Source organism: Podarcis pityusensis, assembly GCF_964106645.2.
Source record: "Podarcis pityusensis genome assembly, chromosome: 3".
NCBI classification, from domain to species: Eukaryota; Metazoa; Chordata; class Lepidosauria; order Squamata; family Lacertidae; genus Podarcis; species Podarcis pityusensis.
This window is the reverse complement of record NC_138026.1, coordinates 38,594,797-38,612,763: the sequence shown is the minus strand read 5'-3', so window position 1 is coordinate 38,612,763 and position 17,967 is coordinate 38,594,797. Positions and strand designations below refer to the sequence as shown.

General features: G+C 42.0%; 1 protein-coding gene across 4 annotated transcripts in view; it reads left to right on the top strand.

The window, feature by feature from the left end:
* The window catches only part of COL12A1 (collagen type XII alpha 1 chain), a 130,761-nt gene that overhangs the window by 28,831 nt on the left and 83,963 nt on the right, over positions 1–17,967 (top strand). For all 4 annotated transcript variants that reach the window (XM_080997877.1, XM_080997874.1, XM_080997875.1 and 1 more), the window contains exons 13-15: positions 528–800; positions 14,502–14,771; positions 16,265–16,531. In XM_080997877.1, the coding sequence (XP_080854003.1) occupies positions 528–800; positions 14,502–14,771; positions 16,265–16,531 (810 nt within the window). The remainder of the gene's footprint in view (positions 1–527; positions 801–14,501; positions 14,772–16,264; positions 16,532–17,967) is intronic.

The following is a 17,967-nucleotide window of genomic DNA, read 5'->3' as shown; positions in this document are numbered from 1 at the left end:
AAAGAGTGTGTCTAGCAATTCTTACCACGGCAGCAAAGCCTCAACCGACTATGTTCTTTGTCTAGGGCAGGGGTGGGGAATCTGTAGTCCTCCAGGTTTGTTTGGACTTCCAACTCCCATGATCTCTGACGTGGACCATGCTTTCTGGGGCTGATGGGAGTTGTGAACATCTGGAGGGCCACAGTTCCCCCATCCCTGTCTAGCCGTTTGAGGCACATTTTTCCCCATCTCTCAGATTTCATTCAATTTCATTTGCATTTCACTCCTGTCAAAAATGCACACGTTGCTCTGCTTTCACTCAGCTAAAAAGTGACCCCCTTTATCAGGTTGCTTCAGGAGGTTGTTGTCCTGACTTGGCTGCCATATTTAAATGCTACCCTGTGTCGATTGATTGCTTTCCTAAATGTTAGTTGTGATTAATAGTTACATCACAGATATTTCACAGGAGACCTTAAAGATAGCTAATTATTATTGCAAGGAAGTTCTTTGTCTGTTTCTAATGTTCTTCTTTTTTTAATCATGTGCAGTTTTGGGAAGACCAAGAGACTTGAAGGTTTCTGATGCTACGACATCCTCGTTGAGATTATCTTGGAGTCCAGCACCTGGCAAAGTACAGCAATACTTTGTGACGTATACTCCAGCAACAGGAGGTGAAACTAAAGAAGTGACCGTAAGCGGAACTACCACCAGTACAGTTCTCAGAGACCTGGAGCCAGGAACAAGATACGATTTGTCTGTGGCTGCGTTGTATGCATCTGGAGCAGGCGATACTCTCCCTGGACAAGGAGTCACTCTTGAAGGTAAAAACAGCTGAATCGCATACCTTGCTGCTGATGCTGGTAGTTGGTACTGCAGATATACTTGTGAACAGATATCCCTCTTGGATTATGACATGTGGAGACCTAGGATTTTATTTTTATTTTTTTGCCATAGTCATTTTCAGTTGTTTCTATGCAACCTTTCTTTGTATAAGCATTAATGTAGACATATGACTGAAAGACACCTTGGATCCCGAACCCCTTGGTACTCAGACGTTTTGGCTCCTGAACTCCGCAAACCCGGAAGTGAGTGTTTTGGTTTGCGAACATTCGTTGGAACCTGAATGTCTGTTGGGGCTTCCGTGGCTTCTGATTGGCTGCAGGAGCTTCCTGCAGCCAATCAAAAGCTGTGCTTTGGTTTCCGAACATTTTGGAAGTCGAATGGACTTATAGAACAGATTTCGTTTGACTTCCAAGGTACGACTGTACTGATATTGGACACATTCTTAGCATATCACTGTCTGGATATATGATTCTTCCACTGATTGTGAATTGGTCCTAGGTCTGTTTCCAAGGCAAGGCTATGTTTCTGGGGAAAAGCAGGGGCACAGTTGTGGGGAAGGGGCCATAGCTAAGTAACAGAGTGTGTTTTAGATGTATAAGGTCCCCTTCATCTCTCCTGGCTGTTGTATGCATGTCCCCTAAAAGGCCTGGAGGAGAAGATTGGGCTAGATGAAACCATGCTAAGACATAAAGGCAGTTTCTTATGTTTATATTGCCACGCTTACCCCACAGTGGGGTGTGTGTGGAGCAGGGTGTGTGGCTCTGCTTGTCATTGAACAACATAATGAACAACTTTATTTCTCTTTGCTTCCACTGTTTGCCAACACAGCTTTGCAGTGGTACTCTGAATCTGTGTGTGTTTTTGTTTTTGTTAGTAAGGTGTCAGAAATAAAATGATAATGAATCATTATACTGTGGGATGCAGGTTACCACACAGGATGTGAGTTCTCAGTGATAATATTTTCATTGCTAATGATATGCGCAATGTCAAGGTAGTGCATGGGCACATTAATCATGTCAGAATTTTAAAAACAAAACAAAACATGGAGCTTTTCAAATCAGAAGTGTGCCATAGATTGGTTAAGTGAGTTAGAACCTTATCCTCCGTGATCGTATGCCAGCAAGAGGGAGGCTTTGTTTGCAGTTCCCTTTCAGAATGAAATGTTTCTGCTTGTGAAGGATATAGCCTGGTGTGCAAAGAGAAGTGGTTTATTACAGTGCTATCTCATAGTGATCCCAGACATTTTCCAGGCTACAGGGGTAGCTTGGTTTAAGAACTTAATTTGTTCTGGAGGTCCGTTCTTAACCTGAAACCATTCTTAACCTGAGGTACTACTTTAGCTAATGGGGCCTCCCACTGCTGCCGCGCTACCATGGCGTGATTTATGTTCTCATCCTGAAGCAAAGTTCTTAACCAAAGATACTATTTCTGGGTTAGTGGAGTCTGTAACCTGAAGCGTCTGTAACCTGAGGTAGGTAAAGGTAAAGGTACCCCTGCCCGTACGGGCCAGTCGTGTCCGACCCTAGGGTTGTGCGCCCATCTCACTTAAGAGGCCGGGGGCCAGCGCTGTCTGGAGACACTTCTGGGTCACGTGGCCAGCGTGATGAAGCTGCTCTGGCGAGCCAGCACCAGCGCAGCACACGGAACGCCGTTTACCTTCCCGCTATAAAGCGGTACCTATTTATCTACTTGCACTTAAGGGTGCTTTCGAACTGCTAGGTGGGCAGGAGCTGGGACTGACAGGAGCTCACCCCGCCGCGGGGATTCGAACCGCCGACCATGCGATCCGCAAGCCCTAGGCACTGAGGTTTTACCCACAGCGCCACCCGCGTCCCAGGTAACCTGAGGTACCACTGTATTTATACAATAATTTTTTTTTATTCCATCAGAAATCATGAGCAATATCCTATCTCTCTTTGTATCCCCACTAGGGATGGGGGAGAAATTTGATTCAGTTTGCATTTAGAGATAAATCTATCAAATTCACACATTCTGAAACAACAGGAAAACCAAAACGCATCCATCCTTCGAAATTCACACTTGTCCAAATTTTGTGATGCACTTCTCCAACCAAATAATGCTTACAAAAATGCACACATGCTTGCAAAATGGGGCTTCCACCCCTCCTCCCACTATGCATGCCCTATGCCTTTCCCAAATATGCTCTGGAGGGTTGAGAGATTTTTTATTTTTTTTTACTGCTCACAGTGCCGCAGAGTAGGTCTTTGAAGAGGCTGTACCTTGTCTTCGTCATATCCAGTGCTATTTTTCTAGAAAAAGAGGTGCCAGAACTCACCATGAACGCTTCCCTTATTCTCATAGAATGGCAATGGTGCCCACCTGAGAGGGGCCAGAATTGAGTTCCAGTGAGTTCCAGCTTTAAAAAAGCCCTGGTCGTACCCCTCCTGAGTTTCCCGCCAACTTCGCTGTAGTCACTGCCTCACATGTTTCATTGTTACCAGCTCCCTAGAGAACCAAGGGGCTGGTTTGACTCCACCCCGTGAGAGGGGGTGCAAAGGAGCAATTGTGTCCACCGCCCTGGTCATTTCTCCATTATACAAATCCGCCAATGCTTCAGCAGAATCGCCTGCCAAGGCAACAGGAAACTTCCCTTTGTGGTTCCCCCTGCAGATTTCACCTCACCAATGGTGTGCCTTCCCCCACTGCAGCCTGGCTTTTATGTCATCAACTCAGCTAGATGACCCAGTTCAGCTGGGGGTGGAGCAGGAGGGACTGTTCAGCAAGGGCTTCAGTCCTGCAAGGAGAAGAGAATAGTTCAGGCATCCCGCTGGGAAGCAGGCAACGCCAGACAGCTGGCTCCTCTTCCGAAGTTCTTGGGTTCTCACTATCTCGCACAGGGGTGCGGCCATTTACATAGTAAATATTATGCAATTCTTTACATACAGCGTTACATGCTGGATCAAGCCAAAGACCCATGTAACCCAGCATCCTCCTTTAATAATGGCCAACCATATGTATACAGGAAGCCCACAAGCAGGACCTGAGTGCACCAGCTCTCTCCCTACTTGTGTTTCCTAGCAAGTAGTGCTTCCTTCTACAATGGAGGTAGAACATACCCATCATAGCTAGCAGCTGTTCATAACCTTATCCTCCAAGAATTTGCCTAATCCTCCTTTAAAAGCATCCCAGTTGGTGGCTATCACTTCTTCTGGGAGCAAATTCCATAGTTTAACTATGCACTGCTTATGAATGGCTGTTTCTTACAATCCCATTTTATGGGGCGGTGCTATGCAGACACTCCCCTACAGATGCTTCCACATGCCCCCCACCCCCCAACCAGGGAGAGGAATGCAGAGAAACAAGAGCTGCAGCAGTATTGAGAAATAAGGATATACTTTGTATTAGGGGGGGATTAAGAGTGCCAATAAAAATCTGACATAACATGTCAAAAGATCCAAGCACAATAGAATGAAACAAGGAAGCACATCCCAGGCCATATAAAACGGAGTTTTCTTTCCAGACTCCTCCCCCCACCCCCGTATCAAAGAAGCTGGTGAACAAACTTATTTACTCCTAATATATTCATAAGTTGGAATCCTAAGAGGCTTTTGCACATGCACAATGCACTTCCATGTTTAGGGTGCATAGTTTCCAATTTTCTTTTCTGGGAGTAGCTCTTTTAAAACACACAATAAAACAATCCCACTAGAATATCAAAGAAAGAAATCTGATTAAAACAACACACTGATTTAAACAGAAGAGTCGGGCCAAGAGCTCAAGGGAATGCATAAAAAACATCCTTGATGCCCTAATCATTTATTCCCTAAATGCTGAATAAAATAAACAAACACCCAGCTGCTACATGTTAACTTTTTAATATAAACATTAATACGACCCTAATCAAAACCCTCCCTTCTCCCATCAATCCTCCAATCTTTTTTTATCTCGGTTTATACGCATGTTTAACATAACTATCCAGCTTTATTGATAAGGCATAATGAAGTATACATCCTACATATATTTGGGTCTGTAGATGGCCTGGCTTCCATCTTCCAAACTTAAATCTCACGTGTTGTGCAAACTTATCCATTATCGAAATATAACTTGGAAATCCCACTTGCCTCTTTCAGTGGCGGATGATGATGACTTCTATAATTTATATGAATAGCTTTTAGAATGTTCATCCTCTGGAATGTGTTTATTCTTCAGCTGGATAAGAAAGCTATGCAAATATGTTGTAGCTGAATTTTTGGAGCTCTTGAGAAGTTTTTGCTTCTCGGTTGTTTTATGATGAAAAGTGAACAGAGCTCTGGCTGAGCACATAAAAAACAAAATGTCAAAAAATATATATGATTAAATTGGAGTGCCAGAGGAGACATGGTGACGTTTTGAACTGGGCATGATGATTACAATTAACAGCACAGAAACAGAGCTAGTTTTCTCCCCAGCCCATCCTGTATACTCTTAGAGCAAGCTGCCTTCAAGGGGTGGGATGAAAGAACTGTAGGCTTATTGTGTGTGAGAAAACCAAGTTATAAGGATGGTCTTGAAAGAACAAGGGGTGGAAAGCAGAAAGTACTAGAATAGGATGGATTTTCACAAAGGGCTAATTAAAAAACCCTTAGTGATAAGAAATAACATAAGAAAAAATAAAAGTTACTCCTAGCTTGATAACTTAATGGAAACTTGTAAGTGGGATGGACACATGTCCTACTTTTCAGAAGACAGTCTTCTGTTTAAAGGACAGTCCGTTCCAATTCTGGTTTAGAGAGAGCCATAAGAAGGGCGATAAAGTACCATAAAGCTGCCCTTAAGCTGGACTGGACTGTGGGCTGAGCAGGTACACAAGTCGTCAAGGCACAATCTTCACCATGGTGAGATGTATTGTGTTTGCAATTATTTCTAGGTTTATTTCTATACTCATTAGTATATGCAAATTTATGCAAGTTTGTCCTCTTGTTCTCTTTTTTTTGACAATGCAGTTCCTTTTTTCAAATGGTGATCTGGAAATGTCCAGCCCATGAATAAGAGATGCAGAGTCTTATCACCTTCCTTTATAACTCCACTTCGCTTGCTTAATTATTTGTTATTAATAAATATTAACCTTTCGTAGTTTAATTTTCCTTCAATACCTGCCGTGGCCTTTTTTCCTCCTCCCATCAAACTTAACTGTCTCTCAGTCATCTTTTCTCAGCAAGCAAGGAGTTATTGGCACTGGCATTGGTCCAGCTGGAAAGCTATGACATGGCTAGAGGGCAGGCGAGGCCTATGAGGAGACACTTTGCGGGCTGTGCCACTGAGGCCCATCTGAAAGTGGCTCAAGCCCAACTGGTGGAAAACACTGGGTGGTATCCAGTGAACCAGTTCTGTTAGTGCAAGGATTTCTGTTTGCGCAACACAACTTTCCCTCCCTCTGTTTAGGGAATGTGGGAAGGAAAGGATGATCCAGTGTGCAGTCAGAAGTCTGTGTGCTAATGGAATTGGTTGGTTGGACACTTCCCACTGCCATAATTCATTTAACATAAAGTTTAGTTTAATGGAAGGTGACTGCTTGGAATGCCGTAACTGCCCAGAGGCCATTGTTGCACAACGTCACATTTCTAGCTATCTAGTTGCTTATGTTCCTAACTAGCTATGCATCTTGTCTTTCCCAACACTGAAAACTCTTCACTATTGAAACCTGAAATGGTGTCCCTGGCAGTCTGGCTTCATGGACAAACGATGCATAACTTTGTAAGACTGATCCGTGTTACAGCAGATGAACTTTTAGATCTCTGTACTGACCCCACAGAGTCACACACAAACTTACTTTATAGCGCTTCTAAATTCACCCCATAGTATGGGACTTGGTGTGTATGTCTGCATTCTTTGTCTACCCACCTAGGCCCTAATATAACTTTGTTCCCCACCACAAGAATATTCTGTTTTCTGGAAGCTGCTCACTGTCTGGGAGTTAGAAGCTGCTAAAAGTAATGTGTTTAAAATGTATAAAGAGTGTGTTCTCAGGGTCTTGTTAATAGTTAAGGCATAACTATGTTAAGTGATCCTGAGTGTACGTTCTTGCTTAATAACGTAAGGCAGAGGTTTTCTAACTTTTTGAGTCTGTGGCTCCCTTGACCAACTACATTCTTTTTGCGGCACCCCTGTGGTGCTCAGGAGCCCAGTTATGTCATCCCTTGCCTGAAGAGCTGGCAGCCTCTCACCCTTTTTTGAACATTCTCCCTTGTGGAGTGTTCCCTCAGCCAGCTCTCCTCTCCCCTTGGGAGTCCTCTGGACAGCTGCTGCTGCCCCTGGTCTCTGAGCTGCCTCCTCACCCTGCCACACAGTGCCCCACAGGTGCCTGGGAAGCACCACCTACTCAGCCCCAGAGGCACCATTCACCTGGGGAGCTTGTAGCCTGGCCTCCTGCAACCAACAGCTGTGTAAGCCTTTAAGAGGCAGAGACGCAAGAGGGCATCAGAGGAGAGGGAAGGAAGTAAGTAAGTAAGGAAGTAAGGAAGGAAGGAAGGAAGGAAAGAGGGACAGAGGCCAGTTTTGCCTGCTGCACCTCTGACCATCATTAAAGGCACCCCAGGGTGCCATGGCATACTGGATGAAAACCACTAACATAAGGGATGCCTCATGCTGGAAATCAGATTAAAGTTCATAGAGTTCAACACTCTGAAGAAATCCCAGTAACCAGCAGGTGCTAGTTAGAAGCTCTACCACAGGGTTTCCCAAAGTCGAGTCTCCAGCTGTTTTTGGACTACAATTCCCATCATCCCTAACCTCTGGTCCTGCTAGCTAGGAATGATGGGAGTTGTAGTCCAAAAACAGCTGGAGACCCAAATTTGGGAAAGCCTGGTCTACCAGAAATTGGCCAATGGTCCACCAGAGCACTACATTGTACCTGGCACACATCCTTCATGTAACCAATACTAAGATTTCATCCTGAAATGGAACATACTATTGTTGTTATTATATGGCAGATGCACTGCCATATAATACCATATTGGTTTTCTACAAAGCTACTTACTGCTTTTCCTTGCAATTGTTGGTGCTGGATCAATTTCACATTTTGGCATAGTTAGCTTAAAAAATGAATTGGAATATTTCACCTCATCATTCTCCTTCCTATGCCCCAACCCCCCTTGGAGTTTTCCATTTCCCCCCTTTTTTTTTCATAGCCTGAGCCAAAACCATGGGTCATACACTAGAAATAAAACATAATGATAAACACAGCAATTGTAATGAATGGAAACCCAGTAGATGGCTAACAATCAACTTTTTCTGAGAGCTACTGTTTTTCTAATCTGTTTTTCCCATGGAGAGGAGGTGGTAAGAGCAGTTCTGGCAAGAGCTAACTTGTTTGCCTTGAGGTATTAATGTCAAATGACAAGAACATGCTGTATATTATATCTGTTAAATAGATTAACTTAAACAGAATATAGGATTATTATTATTATTACTGCAATTTTGGTGGGGAAACTTCTGACAGAAACTATACTATTAACTGTAATTTGCATAACCATTCTTTGAAAAATTGACAAATGACCTATGTCTGAACATAATATTCCAGCATTGTCTTAAAGATATTACAAATATTGGATATCAGGGCCTCAGAATAACTGATCAAAGCAGAGGAACTAATTTACCATTTAAAGTACTCCATGTCATTAAAAGCAAGTCAGCAGAACAAGCACTCAAACATTTTATACCTGTTTTGTGAACAACCGCATTATGTTTTGAATTTAAATTAATGCACAGTGTAGTTTTTGTAGGTAAACGTTGATGTGTTTTTGGCCAGTTTCTTCCAGGAGATGATGTAGCCTACCTTTTGCAAATGCATTTAGCCTTCTGAGGTTACAAAACTTAGTTTAACAAAGTTATAAGAGTCCAATGCATCTCTCTGTAAATATTGGATAATTTTTCCTTTCCCCCCATAAAACTGAATAATGATTTATTCCTCCAATGCTGAAGGAAATAGCACCCTTCTTTTCAAACTCTGAGAACTGCAACGCTCAAAGAGCTCATCATATTTTATGTTTTAGTTACAGATTTTTTTTTTGCAGCATGCCTTTTTAATTGTAGAGAGTTATCAATCTCTAGATATTCTCTATTCTTCTGATACTCTAACAGTTAATTAAAAATGTTCTAGAGATTGTGGACCTCCTACAGATTGAATTGGTACCAGCACAAGTGACATTTCTTTACAATGAAGTTTTTAGCATAACATAGGAACGTTACGTACATGTTTTGAGTCGCAAAGGGCTTGCACCACACAAAGAGACTCTGTGTCTTCTTAGGAGATTTAGTGCTGTCTCATGCATTATTTAAATTTTGCGTACTTAGTTTTTTGGATTCTGACATTTTCAAGAGACTTTTGCCAATTGTCAAACAATCACGTCACTTGTCCTTTCTGTGGGAATGCCATATTTCTAGGAAAAAACAAATCGGCCTAGAGGAAGTGATCCATTCTGCAATAAAAGTGTTACTGGCTTCTTACAAATGCCTCTAGAATAGAAAGGCACGTTGCATAACTGCTGGAATTTTATGTGGTAAGGAAATGGAGGCATTTCCATGTAACCTAAATGATCCCAGCCAGCAGAATGATAATGAATAAATTGAGGTTTCTGGGCCAGACTTCTCTTCTGTCTTAATTCCACAAATTATATATTATAGGCAGCCTCTACTCACCATGAAAGGTACACATTATTTCCAGAGGATGCAGAACATCCTCCCTGGCACCTTTCCAGCAAGCAGTTTGCTTGGACCAGAAGGCATAGTGCCTCCTATCCATTTGCCAGTGCTAGGAATCAATGTTGTAATGCTCCTTCCTTTTCCCCATAGCTTCTTGTGGATACTCCACATCCCTTTCTATTTTAACTTCCTTGTTCCTAGATTGAGGGCATCAGCCAGAGGCGCCAGGTATACAGTTCCTCCTTGTCTTGTTATAGTCCTGCTAACGTTGATCATTGCATTTGTGGTTGAAGCAGGTTCACCAAGACAAAGCATTGCATTTGCCGAACTGAAATTAATGGACTTAAGTTAGTCATCTCCATTGGTTTCTCTGGTTAGCCAGTTACAGGCTGCAGCGTCAGGGAAGCTAATATATAAAAAAGGATTTGCAGTAAATTAATTTGCCCAGTTCATTCCAATGACCCTATTTTGGGCTGTTGCCAGAAATGATGTTCATATGGAGATTAACAGTCCAATTCCTAGGCATGTCTACTCAGACATAAATCCCACTATATTTAATGTGGCTTACTCTCAAGGATTGTGCCTTGAACAAAAGGGAAGTTTGAGCCAGGTGGGGCTGGAAGGGATACTGGCTGCATACTACAAACCATACATTAAAAGCACTCACATCCTGGGAACTGTGGTTTGGTAAGGGTGCTGAGAATTGCAGCTCTGTGAGGGGTAAACTACTGTTTCAAGGATTCTTTGGGGGGGGGTGTACTTTAAATGTATGGAATGTACATAGTAAGAGAATGATCTCTGGGAGAAGAGGCATGGAGTTGTGCAGGGAGAACAGAGGAAGCCCTGTTAGAAGATTCACTTGTAACTTTCTGTGCTTTCTGAGGCTTGTATAGATACAGATACTGCCCATCTAGTGACAGGAAGATGGGAGCCTAGAATAGGGAAACTACTTAAAGAAAGTTATTGTTTGTGGCTAGGTAAGGTGGAAACAGTGGATATGGAATTTTGGAAACATTTGCACCTAGCTGCAGCCAGGCCTTTATGAAGTGCTTCAAATATTTTCCATATTTTAATGTACCCATGCTGTGACACAGATGAAATGTTAATGATTTCTAGTGCATGAATGATGGAGACTTTGACTGCTCCTGGAGTGATTTGACACATTGACTCAATGCTAATAGTAGGTCTTGGCCTTTTTGCCTGCATTACAATGGAACAGCTTGTCATGTTGATAATGCTTGTAAATTCTATCACTTATCTATTTTTCAAAAGTATATGCTAATGTGTCAGCCAAGATAGACCCCTCCCCATGGCAATTTTGCCTCAGTGGACCTCCAGAGAAGACTGGGGTGGTGGTGGTGAGGAAGGAGGTCATTGTACTAGTGAATTCTATTCTGCAGTGAACTGACACCATTGTGTCTAAGCTTGAAAATCAACAACATAATGGGAGAAAACCAGTCAGTTGTATCAAAAGTCCCCTGAAACAGAAAGGTTTTTGTGATCTTTGTAAAACAAAACAAAAACAACGAAAGAGCGAGCTTGATAAAACATTGTAAGTTGTGCATTCAAAACAATATGTTGTGAAACTTAAACAGCCCTGCTCTTCATATTTGGTAACTTCACTTCTGAAGGTTGTGGTAGTAAGAGCAGACCCTCACTGATGATCTTCACATATGGGAATCTAACTGGGATCCACTGGAACTGCTTCAGAATCAATGTAATATGCTCTTAGTGCTTGATACCTGCCTATAACTGGACTATCTCACTCTGGAGCAAATTCTGATATGTCTTTGCCTCAGTCTCACAGTGCATCTCAGATTTCTTTGGGACACTAATGACAAGGATGGAAACATCTGGCATGTTTCTAAGGAATAAGAACCCTTCAGAAGAAAAGAATACTGGTGAATACATTAGCGTGTGCTGACCACAAGACTTGGTTCAGACCTCAAGCTGGTGTTTCATAAAGCTGCTAGATTCAGTTTAGCTGATGATCTGCAACTGAATCCCAGTTTGGAAAATCAAAACTTCATGCTGCTACCATTCACTCCTATGGGGAATTGAAAGAAAGGCTACAGGCTTTTTTTCATTTTGACAGAATTGGGTGAAATTTACAGGCATAGTAGTCCTGCCTGATTGGAGAAAGTTAGCTAAAGTAGAGACAAATAGATTCAGGGAATTTTATGCTGGACCTTTGCTTTTGTTTAAAGAACATTTTAAAAAAACTTTTTAATTTTTTGGCAGAATTGAATAAAATTTGCAGGCACCGTGGCCTCTTTTGAAGTGCTGAATCCTGTCACATTTCAGAATGATGGTTTTATTGCAAGGATCAACCCTTACAATTTTGAGATAGTTAAAAAAGGATTCATTTACCCTCCCCATTCTTGTTTTACGGGCATTTTGTATGTGTAAATAACCCACACCACAGCAGTACCCCTTGGTCAGAAACTTGCCAAGTTACAGAGAAATAGATCCAGGATTTTGTATTATTTTTTGATAGGTACCTTTGAAGTTGTTCTTTTTCTGGTGGAAGATTAAAAGAGATTTACTTCCCTTCCTGTGGTTTTATGGATAGCAATGTTAATATGAAAATGATGTACTTCAGGGTGGGGAATATGTGACCTGCCTTATGTTGTTGGATTCCAGTTTCCATCAGTCCTAGCCAATATGCACCATAGAAGTGCCCCTAGAAAAGTAACCTGCAAAATGTCAGAAGCATAGGTGAAGCGGCTAGGGAGTTATGATGAATGGGGAAAAAAAGATGGGCCAGGCTCTGGGGCCCAGAGACCCCCAGTGGTAGGCAGGGTGGGGATCCCTGTGTGGAGGCGCATGGGACTATGCCCCCTGACCCTCCCCACACTATGTCCCTGCCCCCAGGAGCAAATTTGGGACTGTGTTCAGGGGAGGAGATGGGGGAAGTCCTGTTGCACAATGCCACAGGTTTTATTTAGTTGTAATTTAGGGGGGTATTTATTTCCATGTAAAATGTGTTTAGCATCAGGCTGCTATTCAATATGTTTTTCCTAAACGTATTATTTGATTTGCAAAGCAAGTCAACTTTCTTAGGAAAGGTGTCTGGCCAGCAGTTCCCAGTTATCTGAGGCCAGCATTTTCCACTTAGCCCTTGTGGCTTGCTTGGAAACTCACAGCAATAGTTCATTCAACAAAAACATGGTATTTTTAAAACCATAGAACACCTTAGGACTCCTGAATTATTATTATTATTATTGTTGTTGTTGTTGTATTTTAATTGACATATATTATACTTCATTGGAAATAAATCACTTTCTTCTTCTATCTAATGGTACATATCCTAGTTCAGTTGACAATTGTTTCAAACATACAATTATTTTTGCAGTATGTATAGATGTAGTCATCCAGTTTTCCATAGTTAATTGTTGAAATATTATTATAAGTGCAGATAGTTTAATCCTGAAGGCACACTATGGCAGAGGCTTGAAGTAAAGTAGCCAATGTAAAGTGGCCTGTGTATTCATATTACATTAAAATATGGAAAGAAAAGCCATTTATTTTGAGACATCTGTACATTATATCAACACAATTTTTCCATTTTTCCCATTTGGATTGAAGTCATTTTTTTTGAATGAATGAAAAAGCCATCTTTTGAGAGCTGAAGCTTTACAGAAGAAAGTAAAAAATAATAATAAATAATTGTGTGTTTCTTTTGAAATTCAGCACCTTTCACTCTTCCAGGAAGGTTGTTCTCCTGGGGTTGTAGTCAGGCAAAGCTGGAAAAGCACTAACTAGGCTTTGTGAAGGAGTTGGGAGGACTCTAGGACCCATTCACAGCCTCACTCCCCTTTCCCAAAGCCCAGCACCTTGCTTACTGGGCTTTAAGATGATGTCCCTGATGTCCCCTCAACTCAGTGCCCAGTGCGTGCACATCACTCACACACAGCCCTAAATCTGCCCTTGTTGGAAGTGAAGCATAGGAAATGGCCAATGGTAATAAGTAAAGTTAAAGGTAAAGGTACCCCTGCCCGTATGGGCCAGTCTTGACAGACTCTAGGGTTGTGCGCTCATCTCACTCTATAGGCCAGGAGCCAGCGCTGTCCGCAGACACTTCCGGGTCACGTGGCCAGCGTGACGAAGCTGCAACTGGCGAGCCAGCGCAGCACACGGAACGCCGTTTACCTTCCTGCTGGTAAGCGGTCCCTATTTATCTACTTGCACCCGGGGGTGCTTTCGAACTGCTAGGTTGGCAGGCGCTGGGACCGAACGACGGGAGCGCACCCCGCCGCGGGGATTCGAACCACTGACCATGCGATCGGCAAGTCCTAGGCGCTGAGGTTTTACCCACAGCGCCACCCGCGTCCCTGGTAATAAGTAGCTATCCCCATAACTGACAGCAGGTTCACACAGTCAGGTTAAGTAAAAATTAAAATAAAATGGATTGTATCCAACGCTGGCCTTACATCAGTGGATTGGATTTCTGCTAGCGTAACAGGACTTCCCCATATGCTCCTCCCCTCTGCAGACCATCTGGAGCAGATTTTGAGGATGTATTGGAGTCTGCAGGGGAGACGTCCACTCACAAAACATGTATACAACTTTTAATTGACATCTGAAGTCAGCCTGAACTGAACTATCTGCTATTTTTGAAAATTGCAATGGAGTTTCAAAGTCTATGATCTTCATAATAGAGATGTGCCAAATTATTTGTACTGAGTAATTCAGACAGTTTGTATGTTTTATTTCAGAACAATAATTTATTGCAATATCTGTGAGAGTCACTAGATTTACACCCCCATTTTGAAGCAAAACTGCTTTGAGATCAGGAAAGTAGTTAAAATGGACTTTGGCCCAATGTATAGCTAAATTACATTATGTATATTCATTTAGTGTTTGCAAAAGTTTTTTCTTGACTTCAGGCACCTGGAATTCGACTTCTAAATGAATGAATTTAATATGCATCAGTTTTGCTGTGTTTTATTTTATTTCATGGCCTTTACTGTTCTTGGTTTATTGCAGCATTTATTTACTGCATTTTAATCTACATTTCTTGCATTTCTCCCTTGCAGAACGTGGCTCCCCTCGTGACTTAGTTACCAGAGACATAACTGATACTACTATTGGAGTGTCATGGACAGCAGCTCCAGGATCAGTTAATCAGTACAGAATTATATGGAAATCACTTTATGATGGTCAGTCTGGAGAGAAAACCGTTCCTGGAAATGTAATAAACACTGTACTGGAAAACCTTCAGCCTGAGACCAGATATAAAATTTCAGTCTTGGCTTCTTACAGAAGTGGAGAAGGAGCTCCTTTAGAGGGAGAAGCTACAACTGAAGGTAGATAGAATATAGAATCACTGGTAACAAAGATTCAAAACTTCTCATTTTATTATAATTTACAATTTAACGTTAATGGGAAATATCTAGTGTAGTGCCAGAAGACACGCAAGGAGATGTCCTCCTTGCACTCTACATCTCCCAATCTGTGCTGTTGGGTTCCCCCAAACCCACAGAGCAGATTTTGGGGAAAGCATGAGGGTTTGCAGGGGGAAGAGAAATAGAGCATGTACATTGTACAGGTAAGTTTGCAATAGTGATGTTACCCAACGCACCTAATATTGGTAGGGACCATACTAGGATTAAAAAAGGCAGGACCTGCTGGAATTGCACCCTATCTATTTAGATCTTAAATACCTAATTATTAGTTATACTATAATTCTGAATCGTGGAGAATTTGCACCCAAGTTTGGAATATGAAGCAATCCATGTTGCCTAGTTGAGTTCCAATTCAAGGATTTGTCGAAAAGGACATTAGCGTCTCAGAAGTGTTTCCATAGATTTTTGTCTTAAAACTTGAACTGAGGTTTGGTTGTGGGCATAGTTCAATGAGATTAGCAGATGGAGTGTAGGTGGGCTACCCCTTTCTTTTATCAGACAGTCCTTGCATTCATGACAGCAGAGAATTGTTCCTTTTGCTTGCTTCCATTCATCCCATGCCAGAAGCTATGGGTTGGAAAGTTCAAGTTTGTGCCAACTTTGCTGCTGCACCATCAAACATTAAAGTCATGCAGGAGGAGTTGACTTGCCCAGCAGTACTGTAGTAATTAACAGAGCCACCTGCTATGGCTTCTTTTATTGTGCTGAATGAACCAACAGGAAATGGGAAACAGTGTTTAGTGTGGCATAAAAGCAGAAATTCCAAAGTTGAAGGGAAATAGTATACCCTGTGTGAACCTGGAACTGTTTGTTCAAAGCACTGAGAGCCATTGTTGCAGCATTTTAATTATATATGGGTGAAGATTCTGTGGTTGTGAGAAGCCAGGAAGGCCTGGTCTTTCCAGAGCTAAATGCAAATATGGAGGAGCAGTTGGATTTTCTAAATATTGAGAGCACATTTCCCAAATTTGAGAAATTTTTGCTCTTAAAAGGGATATTTACCAACTTTCACATGGAGAGATAGTATAGAAGTATGGCATAGAATCATAGCATTGTAGAGTTGGAAGGGACAACAAGCGTCATTTAGTCCAATCCCCTGCAATGCAGGAATCTTTTGTCCAATGTAGGGCTTGAACCCACAACCCTAAGGTTAAGAGTCTCACACTCTACCGACTGAGCTACCGAGGCAGTATAAACCAGTGCTAATCTGGAAGGAAGTTTGCAGTTTTCCAAAAGTTCAGAATCCCAAACTTTGTGGGAGAAAAGCTGGACATGTGCATACCTGCAATATTACAGAGGGCTGTAGCTGCAGTTTATATGTCAAGTTAAGTTTCACCAAAAACAAAAAAACCCACCCCAATATGTTTGCTTTCATTTTATTTTACACTGAAAAGTGTCTCCTAGCTCTAGGACCGTGAGAGTGGATGAAGAGAAAGAGACCACCATGAGAGTTACCTGGCAGCCTGCACCTGGAAAAGTTGTCAGCTACCGTGTAGTTTACCGGCCCCGTAGAGGAGGAAGACAAATGGTTGCAAAAGTGCCGCCTTCCTCCACCACCACCGTCCTGAAACGGCTCCAGCCACTGACTACTTACGACATCTCTGTCATTCCAATGTATAAAACTGGTGAAGGAAAACACAGACAAGGCGAAGGAACAACAGGTACATTGATTTCTACGCCACATGAATGTAGAGAGGTGTGTGTGTGTGTGTGTGTGTGTGTGTGTGTGTGTAAATTCATTCCTGCAACATGTACAGGTGAGTTTTTTAAAAGAGGCCCCATGCAACATGTGTACTCTGTATCCACAGAGCCTCTTTTAAAGGACTCACCCTGTATGAACATTGGCAAGGCTGCCAAAGACTGTAAATGTTAGTTTAAGATGTCATATTTTGTCATCTATGTGTGTGTGTTTACAATATTATTCTAGCTATTTTTAAACATGCTCCCTATCTGCTCCCAAGGTGACATGGGAGGGCCAACCTCGTCAGATGTGGTATAAGCCGCTTGTCTCCTGCAAACCACACAAGGATTCTGCTGATCTCTGTGTTAATTCTTGGTTAAGCCCAGTGACAGAAAGGGAGATTAGCAAAGTGGCACAAAGAGCAAACAGGGAATTTATATGGGATTCTTTTGGCACACATTTTCAAGCAGCTTTATACCTCTTTTTAAAGTACTGCTTCCTGCATGCCTTGTTTAGCAGTATGGGAAGCTGCTTGACTGTGTGGCAATTAGAAATTACCTACTTGGATTTCTAACTGTTTTGTATGGAGTTTTAGTGGTTCTCAAAGCTTTCAATCTGAGCCAGAATTATTCGGTAAAACTTAATCTCAGGAACATTTTCAATTCCAGGGCTCCACAATGGAATATGTATAAATTATGAATAAAGAACAGATAACTTGAGCAAGTTCTCCTGGTAACCAGCCCTTAACACACACCTGGAGAAAGTATTTTATAGAGCAACTTCCACAGGGTCTTGAACCCTCACACCTCTGATCTTAGAAATTAAGCGGCCTTCTATTGAGGCTGCTTCAGCCAAAGTAGAATAAATATTTTAAAATGGTTTTCCACTAGAGAGCTAGGTTTGATGCTCTTCTTTCAGAGGCTCCGACTATGAATCATCATAGGAGCTATTAACAGAGCGGCCTTTTGCAGTAACAGTGGTTTGAAAGGATGTTATAATTATGTCTTGCTATCAGTGATCGAGGAAGTGGGCTCACATTATCTTCTCCCCTAAGACTCTTGAGTTTAGCGAGTTTAAAAAGCAAGAACGTGCCTGTTTCATTCCCTACTAGAATCCATGGCTTTTGCTCTTTGAGATTAGATTGCTGCCTTTTTAGCTAAAAAACCAACCAACCAACCAACAAACAAACTGCAAATGAGAGAGCATTCAACCCACTTGGAAAAATTGGCTCAGGAAGGAATCTATTGCTTGTTAAACCAGTAGTATATTATTCCAATGTTCTTTAATCTGCATTGGCTGCACTGCTTGCCAGTTTCCAGATACAGTGCAAAATTGATGATGAGTGTTAACTAGCTTTAAGGTGCTCTAAATGGTTTGGAGCTTTAGAGACTAGTTCTCTGCTCCTGTTCCTCTTGG